This window comes from Panicum virgatum, chromosome 2K, assembly GCF_016808335.1.
Source record: "Panicum virgatum strain AP13 chromosome 2K, P.virgatum_v5, whole genome shotgun sequence".
In the NCBI taxonomy this organism is placed as follows: domain Eukaryota; kingdom Viridiplantae; phylum Streptophyta; class Magnoliopsida; order Poales; family Poaceae; genus Panicum; species Panicum virgatum.
The window spans coordinates 35909641-35928120 of record NC_053137.1 but is presented as its reverse complement, the minus strand read 5'-3'; the positions used below and the strand labels follow the sequence as shown (position 1 = coordinate 35928120).

At 49.1% G+C, this 18480-nt stretch overlaps 2 protein-coding genes across 2 annotated transcripts; both read right to left on the bottom strand.

Annotated features, from left to right (window-relative positions):
- Nucleotides 1–5874: 5874 nt before the first annotated feature.
- On the bottom strand, nt 5875–8263 carry LOC120695255. Its single transcript, XM_039978547.1, has 3 exons — nt 7470–8263; nt 6871–7405; nt 5875–6783 (listed from the first exon to the last, which is right to left on the bottom strand). The coding sequence occupies exons 1-3, from the start codon at nt 8261–8263 to the stop codon at nt 5875–5877; spliced, it is 2238 nt and encodes a 745-aa protein (XP_039834481.1).
- A 174-nt stretch (nt 8264–8437) lies between these two features.
- Nucleotides 8438–10437, bottom strand: LOC120696012 (aspartate--tRNA ligase 2, cytoplasmic-like). Its single transcript, XM_039979185.1, has 4 exons — nt 9871–10437; nt 9425–9535; nt 9176–9289; nt 8438–8740 (listed from the first exon to the last, which is right to left on the bottom strand). Exons 1-3 carry the CDS (start codon nt 10402–10404, stop codon nt 9260–9262), a joined length of 675 nt encoding a protein of 224 aa, XP_039835119.1. The 5' UTR covers nt 10405–10437; the 3' UTR covers nt 8438–8740; nt 9176–9259.
- Between the last annotated feature and the right edge of the window lie 8043 nt (nt 10438–18480).

Sequence of the window (18480 nt, the reverse complement as noted above, 5' to 3'; positions counted from 1 at the left end):
TGATTACCGAATCACCAAAATACTGAATTACCGATAGTGGTATATGATTACTGAATTAACGAATATCTCAATAAAATATTAAAGCGAAGAAAGGTTGATAGACATTGCATTTCTATCGGTAATTATTAAAAACTACTGGAGGTGGGTTCGATACATTGGATATATGATTACATGATTACCGAATCACCGAAATACTGAATTACCGATGGTGGTATATGATTACTGAATAACCGAATATCTCAAAGTTGTCAAAGTAATAGGACTACTTAATTACATAATTCAGCGGATCAACTACTGAATAAAATATGATGGATCACTGAAAATAATTATTGAAAAGGAATTGCCGTACCCCACTAAACTATTGCTAAAACCTACAAAAATGCTCACTCATCAGTAAAAATGCATGAGTTCAGCAGTCGCCGTCCATGGGAATTTAATTTTAGCCACACTACCACCACATGATGCATGAAGCACATCCTATAGGAAAAAATGCACAATCCATGAACTACATGCCCACAAACAAAATGTATGAGATTTTCACCTCAATTTCTCTGCACTGCTGCTACTTCAAAATGTTACTGGATATACACAAAAGAATGTTATATTACTGAACAAAATGAAATTACTGAAACCTCAGTAATTACACGCATATCTTAAACTACCCTATTATTGAAACTAAAATATGTTCAAACAAACTAATGAACTAAGTTGTCAGTAAACTGCAGTAATTCAGAAAGCTTCTTTTGTGGGGGGTCACACATTAGATTTTTAAAGTTTGCAAGAGGCTCGTGGATCGATTCCCGCAGCTTAAACCCTATTACTGAAGGGAGAGAAGAGGGAACAATATCTACTACACTACTAATAGACTCAATGGTACTAAAAAAAGGTAATGGCCTTCCAATGCTCTGACTAACCAAACAAAATACAGCCTACGGCTCAATACAATGCACTTGAGCATTCAGTAATCGCCTGCTTGCATGGTACACATGATTTTTTTCAATTCAACATTAGAAATACAACACAAAAAATCTGTGAACTAGCCTCCAAAAAATTCACAAGTGGGAACCAGATTCACAAATGGGAACTATGAATGGGATGGTGAGGGGAGGATGGTGTGAGTCTCACCTCTGTTTCTCCCTCCGCTCCTGCTTGTGCATGACCAACAGCAGATGGTCAACGCCACGCCGCTCGACTGCGCGCAGCCTCCGCGCCACATTGCTCGACGCCGCCGCAGCCGCCGTGCCACATTGCTCGACTGTACCGCCACCGCCGCGCCCATCCGGCTAGCGGCCGCCGTGCTCCCTCCCCCACTGGCGAGCGGACGCCGTGTTGATTTGAATCGGGAAGGGTGTGTGGGGTGGGTGGTGATGGGGCTGTGTGGGCTGGTTGGGGCGGGGGGTTAATTGGAACGGAGTGGGCGGTGGGCCTCGGCCGGGCTGGTTCGGTGCTGGGTTACGGGGCTGTTTGGGCTGGTTGGTTAGTTTGGGGGGCTGGGTGTAGAATGCTAAGGTGTAGAATAGCACATAGGTGTGTGTATATATATACACACGGCAGCGCTATTCTACACTCTAGGTGTAGGATGCCACTCTACACCTAACCAACCCGGCCCAGGTACTTTACATCCCACCACCCAACCCGACCCATCCCCCAACCTGTCTAGCTTCTATGTATATATACACGGCAGCGCTATTCTACATCTTAGGTGTAGGATGCCATTCTACACCTAACCAACCCAGCACCCGGCCCATGTACCTTACATCCCCACCACCCAACCCGACCCATCCCCCAACCTGTCGAGCTTCTATGTCGCGCGAGCACGAGCCGTGAGTGCGCGGAGCGCGCGAGCGGCGAGTGCGAGTAGTCCCGGATCGACGGCTCGCGGGCAGCGGTGGGGACGGTGGGGGCGGAGGTTGCGACGGCGCACGGGGAGCTGCGGCGGGGTCGGAGGTTGCGACGGCACGGAGCAGGGCGGCGGCGAGCGCGAGCAGGCTCATCGCGAGGGAAGCAGCAGCGTGGGCCTTCGCGGGAGCTGCGGCGCGGCCTCACATGGACCAGCAGCGGGCGGCGGTGTGGAGCTGCGGCATCGGCGGGGACCGGAGACGCGGCCTGCACCAAGCAGCGTCCTACGCTGGAGTGGTGGCGGCGTGAGCCGCGAGCCCATGGAGCGCTGGGAGCGGCTAGCGCGAGTAGGCTCATCTGCGGCGGCTCGCAGGAGCGACGGGGTCTTGCGGGCTGCGGCTGCGGCGGACGGTGCACGGCGGCTTTGACGGCCAGCAAGCAGTAGCTACGTACAGCCGACGGACGGATGCTACTGCGGCGCGCGACGCACAGCCGCGGGGAGCAGCGGCGCAGCCCAGACACGGATGGGAAGCAGCGCGCAGGCAGCAGCAGGAGAAGCTAAAAAGGCGATTCACAAAAATTACTCAAGCAGAAAAATCAATTAAACCCGTTAATAAAACAATTCTGCACCTATTCTCTGCCTCCTAATATCACTTCTCTCCGGTAAGTTTCCTGTAATTTTAATTTTCGTGTAGCTTAGTAGCTGCTCTTTTCATGATTCAATTACCGAAGAAAAGACACTAGTTCAGTAGGTTTCAGTAGTTTTGGTGGTATCAATTACTGAGCTTTCAATCTCATGGATCTCGGTAGTCTAATAAATTGTATTGTGTTGTGCGATATTGGTAGTTCATTCCAGTAGCTCGGTAGTCTAGCTATTCAATTACTGAAGAAATGTGTTTGATGGTTATCAGCAGATTACTGGAAAATACATTTGTTCAAAGTATTTTTTTAGTTAATGGGTTCTCTTCACCTATTGTTGTTCAGTCTTCCAGTATTTGGTTTCAATTAATAAATTTGGGGTAATGGAAGTTATTTTTTTATACGTGGATGAACAGCTACTTAACTTCAAGTTAATAAATTTGGGGGAAATCGAGTGTAACTCAAGTGAGAAGGTAATCATCCTCTGCCCACCGGGCACCGGCTACTGTGATTTGTTATGGGATTAAGTGGTTCTTCACATTCATATATGGCTCGTGGTAATAATTCAGGGAGTCGAGCGAGCCAGTGGTTTTGATCCTCCTTTCTAGATTACTAATTTGTTGTGTGTGCGGTCTGTTTTGTGGAGTTATTATGAAAGGATTCATCATATATCGTGTATTACTGAATTACTAAATGTATTATTTTACTGCAGTTGCTTGCAAGGAGATGCTCTGGAAGAAGTGTAAATTACTGAGCTAGCAAAAGAAGAAGGCTCAACCCAACCACAAAATGTATCAGACATGTGGATTACTGAAAAAGGACCACTTGGCCCTTATGGCAATCACACATCTAGGATGTATAGTGGACTAGCACAAATAAGTGTGGGATTTATTGGGCCTACATATTACTAAATAAAACTGAATCTCTAGATTACTGAATACAACATATATATCGGTGAGGTATTACCATGTTACTTAAACAAGCGCATACGTATTACAAAACGGGTTGACGAAAAAAGAAAAGGAAAAGGTACAAACAAACATTGGGATACATGAAATTACTGAACCATCAAAACTGGTAACAAGAAAAATTACTGGAGAGAAGAATAATAAAATTCAATTTTCATATTTGTGTGTTGAATGAACAAAGAGTTTGCACTTGCTGAATCTGAGAAAACACATGCAATTGCTAAGAATGATACAAATTTCTGAGATACCAGTTGCAAAATTTTACAAGTAATACTAAAACTCTGAACACAGCTTGAACACAGCTGCACCTCCTTGTTATAGTAGATGTATTGGCAATGTAGAGATAAGAACTCGCCCTCCCTTGGAGGCTCTGAGTTGTTAAGATCTCATCTATTACTTAAACCAAAAGAGTTCCTGCCGAGCTCCTTAAGTAGCCGGCCATAACAAACTACCTCCTATCAATACGAATGTTTATCTCTTCCTTAACAAACTCTGAAAAAGACTAACAAAAGGAACTAAACTAGACACTAGAAGTCATTGGAGAATCCTTCTTCTTGAGCCGAGCGCGCCTGTACGTGATGCCCACAAATGCGTCGGCAACACTTCCTCCCTCCTTTTGAAACAGCTCGTCCTCGAGTTGAAACTCCGGATACGCCTCCTTGAAATCTTCCAGCTTCTCCCAGGTAGAGTCTGACGCGTCCTGGCCGACCCAGTGGACAGAGAGCTCCCAGACGCCCCAATTGAGCCGAGCGCGCTTGACGGCTGCTGGTGTAGGGATGACGCGGCCGTGGACCTCCGGCGGTAGCGGTACTGGAGCAGCAGGCGCTGGTCCCTGATGTTTCTTCAGGAACACATGGAACACGTCATGAATCTTCGCCCGAGCCGGTAGCTGCAAATGATACGCCACCGGGCTGACTCGCTCCAAGACCTTGTAGGGGCCATAGAAGCGGGGCGCCAGTTTTCTAGCGCTCTTGTCGACGATGCCGGACGCTGCACGATGATGCAGACGAAGCCACGCCCAATCACCGATCTCCAGCTTCACGTCACGATGGGCCTGATCATAGTATTGCTTCATATGGTCCTGCGCGTGCAAGAGGCGCTCCCTGATCGCCTGGCTGATAGGAAGACATGGACGGCGGCTGGCGGCCGTAAACCACCTCGAATGGTGTCGCCCTGAGAGCCGTCTGGAAGGAGGAGTTGTAGACAAATTCCGTCCACCGCAGCCAGCGCAGCCAACTGCGAGGGCGATCACCTGCCAAACAGCGAAGGTATACGCCCAGGATATGGTTAGTCACCTCCGATTGGCCGTCCGTCTGGGGATGGAATGCCGAACTGAGGCAGAGCTTGACGCCGGCCAACTGGAAGAGCTCCTTCCAAAAGGAGCTGGTGAACACGGGATCCCGGTCACTCACAATGGAGCACGGGATTCCATGGAGGCGAACAATCTGATCGAAGAACGCCCGTGCAACGGAGGTCGCCTTGTATGGGTGCCCAAGCGCGATGAAGTGCGCATACTTGGAGAAGCGATCGACGACTGTGAGCACCACTGATTTGCCGCTCACCTTGGGAAAACCCTCTACGAAATCAAGGGCAATGTCTTGCCAAACCACCGTCGGCACCGGCAGCGGCTGCAGAAGTCCCGCCGGATGGAGGTGCTCCGTTTTGTTTCTCTGGCAAACGGAGCAGCTCTTGACATGATCCCTGACCAGGCGGTTGGCATGGGGGTTGTAGAAGGACGCCCGAAGCCGATGCAGGGTCTTCTCCACACCTTCATGACCGGCACCATGTGCGGCGTCCAGGATCTGCGGCCAGATCGCCGAGGACGTGGGCACGAAGATACGCCCTCGGTGCATGACGAAACCGTCCACAAGGACCATGATGCTCCGGCGGTGCCGCTCGTGATCTCAGCACGCTTGGCCAGGATGTCCGGCGACGTCGCGCACTCCGTGCGGAACGCAGCGAACAGCTCGATGTCGGTGCTGGACAGTGCGTGAACTTGCAGCTCGATGGCGTCTTCCTCGTGGCGCGATAAGGCGTCGGCAACCACGTTCTGGCTGCCCGACTTGAATTCAACGGTGAAGTCGTAGCCGAACAATTTGCTCACCCACGTGTGCTGTGGAATTGTGGAGAGACGCTGGTCCAGCAGGTACTTGAGCGTGAAGTGGTCGTTGCGCACGGTGAATGAACGCGCCCACAGATACGGTCTCCAGTGTTTCACCGCCTTGATGAGGCCGATCAATTCGCGCTCGTAGGCGGCCAGCTTGGCGTGATGTGGCGCCAATACCCGGCTGAAGAAGGCGATGGGGCCCTGGCCTTGGTGCAGCACGGCACCGAACCCGGAGCCAGACGCGTCGCAGTCGACGACGAAGTTCTCGGAGAAGTCCGGCATGTGCAGCACCGGCCCGGAGGTAAGCGCCGCCTTGAGCGCCTAGAGCGCGGCCGTGGCTTCAGCCGACCACAGGAAGGCCTCCCGTTTCGGCAGTGCCGTGAGGGGGGCCGCGAGCGCGCCGTAGCCGTTGATGAAGCGGCGGTAGTACCCGGTGAGGCCGGGGAAGCCGCGCAACGCCTTGACCGTGCGCGGTTGGGGCCATGCCTGCACCGCCTCAATCTTTGTGGGATCCATGGCTACGCCAGCGTCGGAGATGATGTGCCCCAAGTAGGCGACGCTGCGTTCGGCGAAGGAGCACTTCGATTGCTTGAGGAAGAGGCTGTGCGAACGCAGCACGGCAAACACAACTCGGATGTGTTGGAGGTGCTCGGACCATGTCTTGCTGTATATCAGAATATCGTCAAAAAAGACGAGAACGAACTTGCGGAGGAAGGGACCAAGAACCTCGTTCATAAGCGCTTGGAACGTCGATGGCGCGTTGGTGAGGCCGAACGCCATGACCATGAACTCGAAGTGGCCGTGGTGCGTGCGGAACGCCGTCTTGTGGATGTCCTCTGGGTGCATGCGCACCTGAAAATAGCCGCTACGGAGGTCGAGCTTGGTGAAGAACGCAGCGCCCTTGAGTTCGTCAAGCAACTCGTCCACAATCGGAATTGGGAACAAGTTGCGGACGGTCTTGGCGTTCAGCGCGCGGTAGTCGATCCAGAACCGCCAGGAGCCGTCCTTCTTGTGGACGAGGAGGACCGGCGATGAGAACGCCGAGGTACTTGGGCGGATGATGCCTTGCCGGAGCATGTCGGCGCACTGGCGCTTGATTTCGTCTTTGAGCAGCTGCGGGTAATGGTAAGGTCGTACTGCAATGGGCGCTGTGTTGGGGAGCAGGTGAATGCGGTGGTTGAAGCGGCGTAGAGGAGGCAGATCCGTCGGCTCGGCGAAGATATCCGCGAACTCCGCGAGCAGCAAGGGAAGCAGTTCCTGGTGCAGTAGTGTGCAGATCTAGGGCGGCGAGGTGTCCTCCGCACCAACCCAGCGGACCTGGTGACCGTCCCTCCAGAACGCCATGGAGCGGAGGTCGAAGTCCCACAGGATGGGCCCAAGTGTCTTGAGCCACTGGCAACCGAGCACCAGTTCGTAGTCGCCCAGGGGGAGTACGTACAGGTCGATGAGGAAGCGCTCCCTGCCGATGGTGACCGGGGTCGCTGGGCAGAGGCCGCTGCAGGAGACGCGGTCATCGTTTGCGACCGCCACGGACAGCCCCGGGCGTGGCGTGATGGCGGCGCCGATGCAATGTGCTGATGCTTCGGAGATGAACGAGTGGGTGGATCCAGAGTCCACCAGTGCCCTCAAGGTGACGCCTGCGACAGACGCTGCCAGGTGCATGGTGTCGCCGGTTTTGATGCCGGTGATGGCATTGAGCGAGATCTCCATCTTGTCGTCAGATGCGGCGGCGGCGGCGGGGGTGCTGTTGTCGAGTTCCAGCAGGTAGATGCCTTTCATGGAGCAGTGGTCGATGTGGCCGGGGGTGAACTTCTCCGGGCAGTTGAAGCAGAGGTCGTCGCTGCGCCATCTCCTGGGGAGTCAGGCGTGTGAAGCGAACGCCTGGTTTAGGTGCGGGACGCTCCGGAGCGCCCGGCGTCTCTTGTGGAACGCGGTTGGGCGGGTCCTTGGGTGTGCGCGGCGAGGCGGAGGGCGCTGAACGCGGAGGCGCGTGTGAGGAGGCGCGGCCGTCATCGTCATTGTCGATCTGGAGCCGGCGCTCGAAGGCGCGCGCCAAGGACATGGCGTCCTCCAGGGAAGTAGGACGTTGCATCTCCACGTCGATGCGAAGGGGGTTGCGGAGGCCCGCGGTGAAGATGTCCACCTGCTGGCATTCGGTGACGTCGTCACAGCGGGCGAGGAGTTGGAGGAAGGCGTCCTGATAGGCGGCGACCGTGCCCGTGCGGCGCAGATGGGTGAGCTCCCCCAGCGGGTTGCTGCGCACGGGTGGCCCGAAGCGGCGATTGACGCTGGTGACGAACTGTTGCCAGGTTGGAACGCCCTGGTTGCGCTCCAAGCGATAGTACCATTGCTGAGCCGGGCCTTCCATGTAGAAGGAGGCGGTCCAGACCTTCTCATCCTCCGGCGTGCGTTGGGAGCGGAAGAATTGCTCACACTTGTGGACCCAGCCGATGGGGTCGTCGCTGCCGTCGTATTTGGGGAAGCGCAGCTTGTGGGTGGTGTGGGGCGGAGGAGGGTTCGGCGCACGGTGGTCATCGTTGCCGCCAGAACTCTCCGGCTTGTGGTTGTCCGTCTGGAGGCGGTTGACGGCGACCGTCAACCGGCTTTGGTCGCCTTTGAGGGTCGTGAGCTCGTCCCGCACCGAGGTGATCTCGGCGAGGATCTTGTCCATGGAGGTCTTGAAGTCGGTGGCTGAGAGGTGGTCTCCCATCGTCGAGATGGCGGTGAAAGATTGGAGGCTGGTGTGGTGGTGGGAGAGGATCGGGAGGAGGCGGCGGCGAAGGTGGTGGTAGGCGGCAGGATCAGATGGCTGATACCAGATGATATAGTAGATGTATTGGCAATGTAGAGATAAGAACTCGCCCTCACTTGGAGGCTCTGAGTTGTTAAGATCTCATCTACTGCTTAAACCAAAAGAGTTCCTGCCGAGCTCCTTAAGTAGCCGGCCATAACAAACTACCTCCTATCAATACGAATGTTTATCCCTTCCTTAACAAACTCTGAAAAAGACTAACAAAAGGAACTAAACTAGCCACTAGAAGTCGTTGGAGAATCCTTCTTCTTGAGCCGAGTGCGCCTGTACGTGATGCCCACAAATGCGTCGGCAACACCCTTCACTAGACCCTGCAATCAGTTTTGGGGTATGGATCCCAACGAAGTCCTTTGACAGTAAATATTCCCTGAATTTCTGCAGAATACCCAGGAAAAGATATATTTACAAACCAACACTGTGACTATTACATGCTAAAGAAATACATCATCAAATCTATCAGTGAGAACAACATAGTTTTCACCATAAAAAGCAATTATTTTGTGCATCATGGTAAAACTCAATTGTAATAATGCAATAAGACAGAATTGCAAGACACCAGTATAAGGGTACTATACTATGAGCATGACCACTGAATCCACATATCTAAACAAGAGCCACAGGTAAAGAAAAATTCAAGTACAGACAAAGACACAAGAACATTTTATTAAACATAATATACTGTGCTGTAAGTATAAAAGTTCAGCAGACTCGTGTTTATTTAATAATATGTAAGTAGGTCATATAGCGTGCTAGCTGACAAGCTCCATCCACCAAAATCAACAATTAGTAGAAACAATACCAAGAGCTTACATTTTCAACTTGGCACAGAATCCGGAATACCGCGTGATTAGAGGGTGTGCGCAGATCAATAGCTCTGTAATTCAAGCGGGTATCCTAGCCAACACGCACTAGCTTCTCTCCAAGCTGCAACCAGCAATAGTCAGTCCATTAAACTGCAATATGACCCTAAAAATGATAGGAAGGAAATCTGGAGCACAATGTTTGCATGTTTTCAGAATAGAGGGGGCTGAGAAAGCACATAATTTGCATAGAACATACTTGTTCAGCTTTTTCAAATTCTGCCTCACCCCGGGCGGCATCCTCGAGGTTAATTGGAAGGGTTGGTGTCGCCCTATTGATGCAATAGATCTTCCTCACTTGAATCTCCACCTGCAAGATACATCCAGAAGGACCACAGAAACAATCCATTCACGCACTATATCAGAACTGGATAAATCAAACAAACCGCAATGCTGAATGCGTGTAATGGTTTGCATTATGAATTATAAGCCATAGGAGTAAACCTAATTTATCTATGGACTATGTTGGTGGTGACAGCGAGCAAATATTTACTCCCATGTATGTATAAATCACACAAACCGTCTGACATGTCTGAATCGCCATCATAAGATCATCAGACGTCGCGTCGATACGAAGACCATATTGACACAAATTAGGATCAAGAAAGAATCGTAGCGACATAAAACGAATTCCATGCTAATTACCTGCTGCGTGGTGGCCTTGAGTGGCTCCTTTGGCAGCGAGGCAACGCCCTCGCCGTCGACGATGGACTCCTTGCTGAGTGCGGTGGCGAACCTCACCATCTGCGTGCTGACGCCCGCGTCGGCGCTGGCGACGAGCACGCACTGCACGGTGCTTATGGTCTGACGCAGGACGACGAAGGCCATCTTCTTGCTGACGGGGCGGATCGCCTGCGCGGCCCCGCGGACGAGCACGGCGCGCCCCGCGGCGCCCTCGTCGAGGTCGCCGACCTTGGTCCAGCAGCGGCCGGAGACGGCCTTGGACTGGACATCCTCGACCGGTACGTCGCCGTAGTTGTCCGCGAAGGGGTCCTCCTCGGCGGCGGCGCCGGCCGTCTGCTGCTGCTGCTGGCGCTGCGCCGCCTTCTCGGCCTTCTCCGCCTTCCTGGCGTCCTTCTTCTGCTGCTTCTTGCTGAGGGTGGCGGAGGCTGAGAGGTCGGCCGCGAGCTCATCGGCCGCAGCGGAGGGGGAAGCGGAGGGCGGAGGCTCCGACGACATTGTGGCGACGGCGGGGAAGGTTTAGGAAACCGGTGGGCGGGGAGGGAGGAGGATACAGCGGCGGGGCTGTGGCGGCGTTACAATGGGTGAAGAAAATTCAGCTAGGCTGCTCGGCCCAGGCTAAGATTACCTAGCGTCAGTCAGCCCAAGTCGGCCTACTGTTTTTTCAGTTTTTTTTTTTTTGAGGATTTACAAATTTTAAGAGATTTTTAATAATTTTTTAAGAGGTTTAGGGTACTTTGGAGGAACCTCTCTGGTTCCTACACTCACAAAAATAAGCGTTGATCTCTAAGCTGTTTTTCCCTACGTCCCATTACAGTGCAATCCTAAATCTTTCGGATAGATTAGTGTTGTTAATAAATGACCATCCAACCCTTAGTACTTGTTTCAAACTTATCTATTTAGGTGTAGAGGATGTTCGATTTTCACAAAGCTAATTAGGACACGCAGATAATTAAGTCATGAAAAATCTATATGAAAGGGTAAGGTAGGCAGCTACTACTAGAATTGCATTTTTATACAATTTCTTAATTTCAAAATTGCACTTTTACATGAATGGATGGAGTAGTTTAGCAATCTATTCTACCAGCACCAAATTGATCGGGCTGGCTTCTCCTTTCTCTCCAACTGTGCAAGCTGCGGCACCCGCGCCGCTGGCCCCGAGCTGCCCGCTCAACAACAGCTCGAGTTGCTGCATGCTCCCCGCCGGCCGCCGCCACTCCCGAGCTCAAAGTCCGCTTGTCGAGCATGAGTGCACCGTCCAAGCACAGACGACATTTCTCTGGTGCTCCCAACTAGGGATGTCAACGGGTCGGGTTCGGGTCGGGTGGAGTGTTTAGGTAGAAACCCGAACTTAAAACCCGAACCCGACCTAACACCGATTCGGGTCAAAATCCATCCCCAAAATCGAAACCCGTAGATACCCGAAATCCGATTGGATACATGAAACCCGCTTTTGTATGGCAACATAGTAAGAGCAATAAGTATTTTTTATAAACATATAAATGATATATATATATATAATATTTACATGTATAAATAAGTTGCAATAAATAGTAAATAATTGCCTAAGTCAACATTGAATAAATTTAATGGTCTAAGTAAACAAAGTTATCACTAAGTATACTATAAAACATGAGATTTTACTCTAAACGGTTATCCATTGGGTATCCGCGGGTGAAAACCAAACCCGGAACTGAACCCGATAAGTTTCGGGGCCCCAAACCCGAAACCATGGGTGAGAAATTATACCCGAACCCAAACCCGCAAAATCCGAAACCCGCGGATATCCGACGCAAAACCGAACCATTACCATCCTTACTCCCAACCACCTCTCACACGCAGATCTACTTTCTGAGAGCGGGTGGCCCAACCACCCGTCCCACGGTCAGGGGAGAGATTCGAGTGCGGGGAGGGAGGGAGGGAGGGAGAGTTCGGGGAAGGAGAGAAGGGTGCGACAGAGAAAAGTGGGTGAGGGGAATAAAAATAAGAAATAAAAAGTTGACTCGTCGATGTGCGGGTCCCACATATCATAAGAAAATATGAGCTACTGCTGGAGTTGTGGATTAAATTTAGTGCCCCTGAGAGTTGAGACAGCCCCGAAAGTAGGGATTCTGAAGTAAGGACTATAGCTGGAGTTGCTCTTTCAAGGAACATTAGATCATCGTCACTAGTTGGGAGAAAGCTTTTGGTTAGTTTGTGCTATTAGGTCAACAGATCTTGTCGTCCCCCTTTTGTACTAATATGGATATATGGATAGCATTTACAAGACCAAAGCAAGTTTAAGGTAGTCCGTAGGTTACATAAAACTTGTTTAAACTAATACCTTCATTTTTTTCTTTTGACTTCTACATGTGTCTAGTGTCTTTTGACCAGGAGATAAGGATTGAGATATCTGCGGCAATGATCATCATGTGCTTTACTTTAGCTTCTATTACTGTTCTCATTATCGTGACCAATCTGTGTTTGTTAAGCAGCTTGAACTCCTCTGCAAGAAATTTTTTTGTGACCAATCTGTGTGGCCCTCACTGGCTGCAATGTAATTATGGTGCAATTCATTCCATGAGCATGGTATTCCTTTCACTATCTACCACTACTGCAAAAAAGATTTTTAGGGACGGATAAAAACGTATTTTTAGGGGCAGACGCAGTACCCGCTCCTAGTTCTCGCAGCTAAAAATGCCATTTTCAAGGCGAGTAATGCACCCGCCCCTAAAAATCGATTTCTAGGGGCGGGTCATGCCATGGGCCACCCCTACAAATCCATGTCCAGAAAATAAAAAATGTTCAAAAAAAATCGAAAATAGCAAAAGAAAAAAGAAAAAATATCCTAGCCAACCAGCCACCTGCAGTGTCAAGCTACGATTTTTTTGACGAAATATACACACTTGCATCACCTGAGATTCGAACCGCCTACTCCAGCCTCGCACGTACCTTCCTTACAACTACACTACACAATCACTTGTGACTTTATGAGGTATGTTATTCTTTTAAATTAACTTGGAAATTGATTTGTAGGGGCGGGTGACGCCATCACCCGCCCCTACAAATACATTTTTAGGGGCGAGTGACGCAATCACCCGCCTCTAAAAATATTTTTTCTATTTTATCTAAAAATTCATTTAATTATTTACATATAGCAAAACAAATTAAAAAAATATGAAACTTCTACAGTATGGTTATTGTGAACTATAGAAACAAAAAAAATATGTCAAATATATTTCAGTGTATATAAAAGTTAAAATTGTGGAAACCTCAAAGTATGACTTGAGTTATATGAGATATTATATAGTTATAGCTATTAGAGAACTAATTCTATTTTTTGGACCACTAGATGATCTTATATGAAAAAGTTATCAACTACAAATTTTTAGATCTCATCATTCTCTACAATTTTGGTATAAAACTTGACTTCATCCGAGATCATATGAAAAAATTATGATTTTTTTTGTGTGAAACTATTTATAGGGGTGGGCCACACCATCACCCGCCCCTAAAAATGTATTTATAGGAACGGGTGAGGCCATGACCCGCCCCTACAAATGCCACTATTTTTAGGGTGGTTCATGGCGTCACCCGCCCCTAGAAATGCTCTTTTTAGGGGTGGGTGACGTCATGAACCGCCCCTGAAAATGACACTCATTTTTAGGGGCGGGTCGGATGCTACAGTAACCCGTTCTATTTGTAGCAACGTGTGAAATTTTGGTCCGTTCCTGAAATAAAAATCGGGGCGTTCCTACAAATTATTTTTGTAGTAGTGTACTTTGTCCTTTGATGGACCTGGATGAAGGCATTCTTTACTTATTTTCATCTGAATATTATGTTACTCCTGCAAATTGAGGTATCTTTCCCAACACATTGTTTTTTAAAAAAATTCTGGAGGAATCGCCTCGTTCTATGCGCATTGCAACATGACAAAGGTTTACATCGGTTGGTTAAGCAGCATCGAGCACAGCTTGCTCTGTTCTTACACCATTGAGACAAACAGAAGTGGTATATGGATCAACAGCGTGATTGAAACAACAACACAGGAGAAGGTGCGACAAGTATGGCCAGGTTGACTTCTTCAACTCACGCAACGCGGATGACATTGACATCTTCACGGAGTTCTTCCGCTCCAGCTCGCGCAGCGCGGAGCACACCGGGCAGGCTGGCGGTGAAGGGGCCCGCGAACAATTTGGGCCGATAGCTTCTTTGGTCAATTTGATTAGATGCCCGCACGAAAGTTGAGACATAAAAATTTAAGGAAAAATCATTTTTACCTCCCTGAACTTTATGGCGAGTTCACGTTTCATCCTTGAAGTCGAAAACCGGATTCGTTTCCACCCTGGACAATGAAAACCGGGCGCGAGACCTCCCGGAGACCATTTTTGGGCAGTTTTGTCTGACGTGCAAATTGAGGTATCTTTCCCAACACATTGTTTTTAAAAAAAATTCTGAAGGAATCGCCTCGTTCTATGCGCATTGCAACATGACAAAGGTTTACATCGGTTGGTTAAGCAGCATCGAGCACAGCTTGCTCTGTTCTTACACCATTGAGACAAACAGAAGTGGTATATGGATCAAAAGCGTGATTGAAACAACAACACAGGAGAAGGTGCGACAAGTATGGCCAGGTTGACTTCTTCAACTCACGCAACGCGGATGACATTGACATCATCACGGAGTTCTTCCGCTCCAGCTCGCGCAGCGCGGAGCACACCGGGCAGGCTGGCGGTGAAGGGGCCCGCGAACAATTTGGGCCGATAGCTTCTTTGGTCAATTTGATTATATGCCCGCACGAAAGTTGAGACATAAAAATTTAAGGAAAAAATCATTTTTACCTCCCTGAACTTTATGGTGAGTTCACATTTCGTCCCTGAAGTCGAAAACCGGATTCATTTCCACCCTGGACAATGAAAACCGGGCGCGAGACCTCCCGGAGACCATTTTTGGGCGGTTTTGTCTGACGTGGCGCCAAGTCGGCATGACGACGTGTCCCGCGCACAGAGGACGTGGCATTGGGCCCACCCGTCATTGAGTAGGCCTACGTGGCGGTTAAGAGATGGTGATGCCGTCCGCCTCTCCCAATCGCAGTCCATTCCCCCCCTCCCCGATCCCTAACCCTAGCCCACTACGACCGAGTGAGCGGCGACGGCGGAGGCGGAGGCGCAGCTCTTGTGAGCCCGCGGCCTGCTCGAGCGGGCAAGATGTCGAGTTCGCTGAGCTCAAGCAATGCTCGCAGCTCCTGGAATGGTGATGGCTGGCGGCGGACCTCCCCCATCCCGTACCGGAGAGGCCCGTTCGACTATGAGCCTGAGGTCCTGTGCCACTACGGTACGAAGGCGGCGCTGTGGATCTCCTGGAGCGATGACAATCCTGGACGGCGGTACTTCAAGTGCTACAATGCTCGGGTAAGTACATAGAGCTTAGTGGATTTAGTGTGGATGGCACAATGTTGGCTTAGATTTCAAGGATTGATACACTTTGCAGCATGGAGGGTGAGATTTCATGGGTTGGTACGAAGCTCCTGTAGACCCGTTCGTCGCAACCTTGCTCGTGGACCTCCGCGACCTTGTTTGGGCCCTGAGGCGTGAAAGGAATGAGGTGAAGGCTGCTCTGGCTGATGCAGTGGTGAAGATGGAGCAATAGAAGAAGGAGATTGCTGGGCTGAAGCTGGCAAACGATGCCTTGAGCGCTGCCAATAATGCAAGGCCGCAGAAAGCAGGGATGATGAGGCTGTGGGTCTTGGGTTTGCTTGGCTCGTTGGTTGCTGGAGCAATGTTCATGCGCCTAGATTAGGAACTGGACCTCAGACTATGGTCTGTGCTTAATGATCTAGCTGTTTGGTTAGCTATTAGTATGTGAAGTGTGTGGTTTAATTACTGTAGTTTGTGGTATGTCAACCCTGTGGTTTAAATGTTGTTGTGTGTGGTATGTGTATGGTGTTGTATCTGTATAACTAGAAGTGAACCCAACCTTTTTTATGTATGTGCAATTTGTGGTATCTATGTTGTTATGTGCAATCGGTTGTGTGGTATGTGTAAGCTGTTATAGAAACATGAAGAATGACAAACCACAATGATGTGGAATAGGTATCCATAGAACAGAAACATATAGCATGAAAAAGCACATTGAACTAATAGCCTACATGACAGTTGTAGGCACATGTTTGGCATACATGACACAAACACAAACAAGGCCCAAGTTTGGCTTACATCACAGATAAAGACAGTAGTTTGGCATAAGTGACAGGCACAATATGACATAAGTTTGGCAAACATTACAGGCAAAGCCACAAGTTCGGCTGAGATGACTTATTAAGACACAAGTTGCATTACATCACCAGAGCTTGGCAGAATCCCATGGAGGCAGTAAGAGCATAGGCAATTTTGAAGTGGATGCATTCTGGCATTGTTGCTTCTTGACAGGTTCTTGTGCCGAGCATTGGGCTGATGCTGATCCAGCTTTGATTGAGATTGTAACACTGGAAGTTGCTGTTGAATTTGGAGTGCGTGCATGCAGGTTCACAGATGTTGTTCCAGCAGGAGTAGTTGATACTCTTGCCTTGGCCTTGGTATGCACGAGCCCTAATGTTTTTGCCTGCAAAAAGACACAAACAATTGAGATGTCACAGACATTGATAGCATGGCAGAATTCTTGACAGAACAGTGTTACCTTTTTGCTAGTTCTAACTGTCCCAGTAGAGTTTTGGCTGCCAGAATGGCAGGAGAGCTTCCTTTTGTTGTTGTTGCTGCTTGGATTTGTGGACACGAGTGGGCTGTGCAAGAGGTGTAGATGGAACAGGACCAGATGGGCCTGCTGCAGATTGTACTGCAGATGGAGTAGCAGTTAGAGTAGCAGTGCCAGTCCTTTTCCCACAAGATGTCCTATTATGCCCTGCACACTTACATTTCTGGCATCTGATAACAGTTCCAACCCTTGACATCTTTGTTGCCTTTGGTTGTTCATGAGGTTCCCTTCTCCTTTCTGTCTTTGGTCTGCCAGGCATTTTGATGTAACCTGGGGCTATCAACTTGGGCCTATCAGATACTGGCCAGCTTTCCTGACCTTCAACAGGCTCCAAGCAATAAGTGTATGTCTTCCTAAACTGCTCCACTATGTAACAGTCTGCAATGAAATCTTCTAGAGATGATGTCTTGAAATAGATACTTGATATTGCATGGCAGCATGGCAACCCAGATAACTGCCAGTATCTGCAAGAGCATGTCTTCTCTTACAGGTCCACTGTGAACCTGTGTTCCCAATGCTTGACCTCAAACTTATCTGCACCATTACTAATTGCATGGCAGTATCCTGATATTTTTATGCAAGTGTTCAATTTTTTGAGGATGTTTGGGCAGATTCTTTCCATCCACCTTTCAGATTTTGCCTTTTGTTTCTGGATCCTAACCATTACTTCCCTTCTAATGGCCTCTAACATGGTGATGATAGGAAAGAATCTAGCCTCAACTATCCACTTGTTGAATGATTCACATAAATTATTGTCTACTGAGTCACAGTTAGAGCCTAACCTGAACCATGCCCTACTCCAGTGCTGTGGATGGTTTCTCATGATGGCTTGTGCTCCTACAGGGGTGTGCTGTGCTAACCTAGCTCTTGCAAGATTGAACAACATGTTGCATGGAGCCTTTGCACATGCCCAGAAGGGTTTCTGCCACTCTTTTTTGTGGAAGTCTTTCTTCCAATTGGCATATATATGCCTAGCACAATATATATGCTCAGCTTTTGGTGCCCACTTTTCAACAGCATTTAAAATTCCCTGCAGGAAAACATAAAGTGAGAATAATGATGAATGTTTGGAACTGAAACATAGGCATATGTGGAGGACAGACCTTCTGCTGGTCTGAAATGAAGACACAATCTTTGCCATCTCCAACTTGTATGTCCCTAAACAACAGGTCACAAAACCAATCCTTGTTCATGTTATTCTCTTTGTCTACAACATCCCATGCAATGGGATACATCTGACTGTTTGCATCCCTTCCTACATCTTGTAGAAGTTCTCCATTCGTAGCACCTTTGAAAATGCAACCATCAAGACCAACCACCTTTCTACATCCCGCCATGAACCCTCTCTTGTATGCATCAAGGCAGATGTACATTCTCCAAAAAATGGGTGGTTCAACATCAGGCAGTTTGTTTATGACAACTGTACTCCCAACATTGGTCCTAAGCAGCTCCAATTGTTAGTCATATAGTTTCTCATATTGCCCTTTCCTGACAGCATAAGCCTTGTGCATCACTAATGCTTTAGCTCTCTTCAATTTGGAAATGGAGACATCTGCAAACATTTTCTCCTACACTGTGTTCTTCATCTAGGAAAAATTCCAGCTGGGATTAGCCATTATGAACTTCTCATATTTGGCAGCTATCCTATTAGCAGTTACATGTTTATTGTCCCTTTTGGGTGGACATGTATGCTCATTTACAAATGTTACTATCTGCCAGCTGTCTGTTCTGGAGTTCTTTGAACACAAACATACCCAAGGACAGTGTTTCCAGTCACATGCTGCCCTAACTCTTGTTGGCTCATCCTTGACATACTTCACTACCTTTCTTTCATTCAAACAGTAC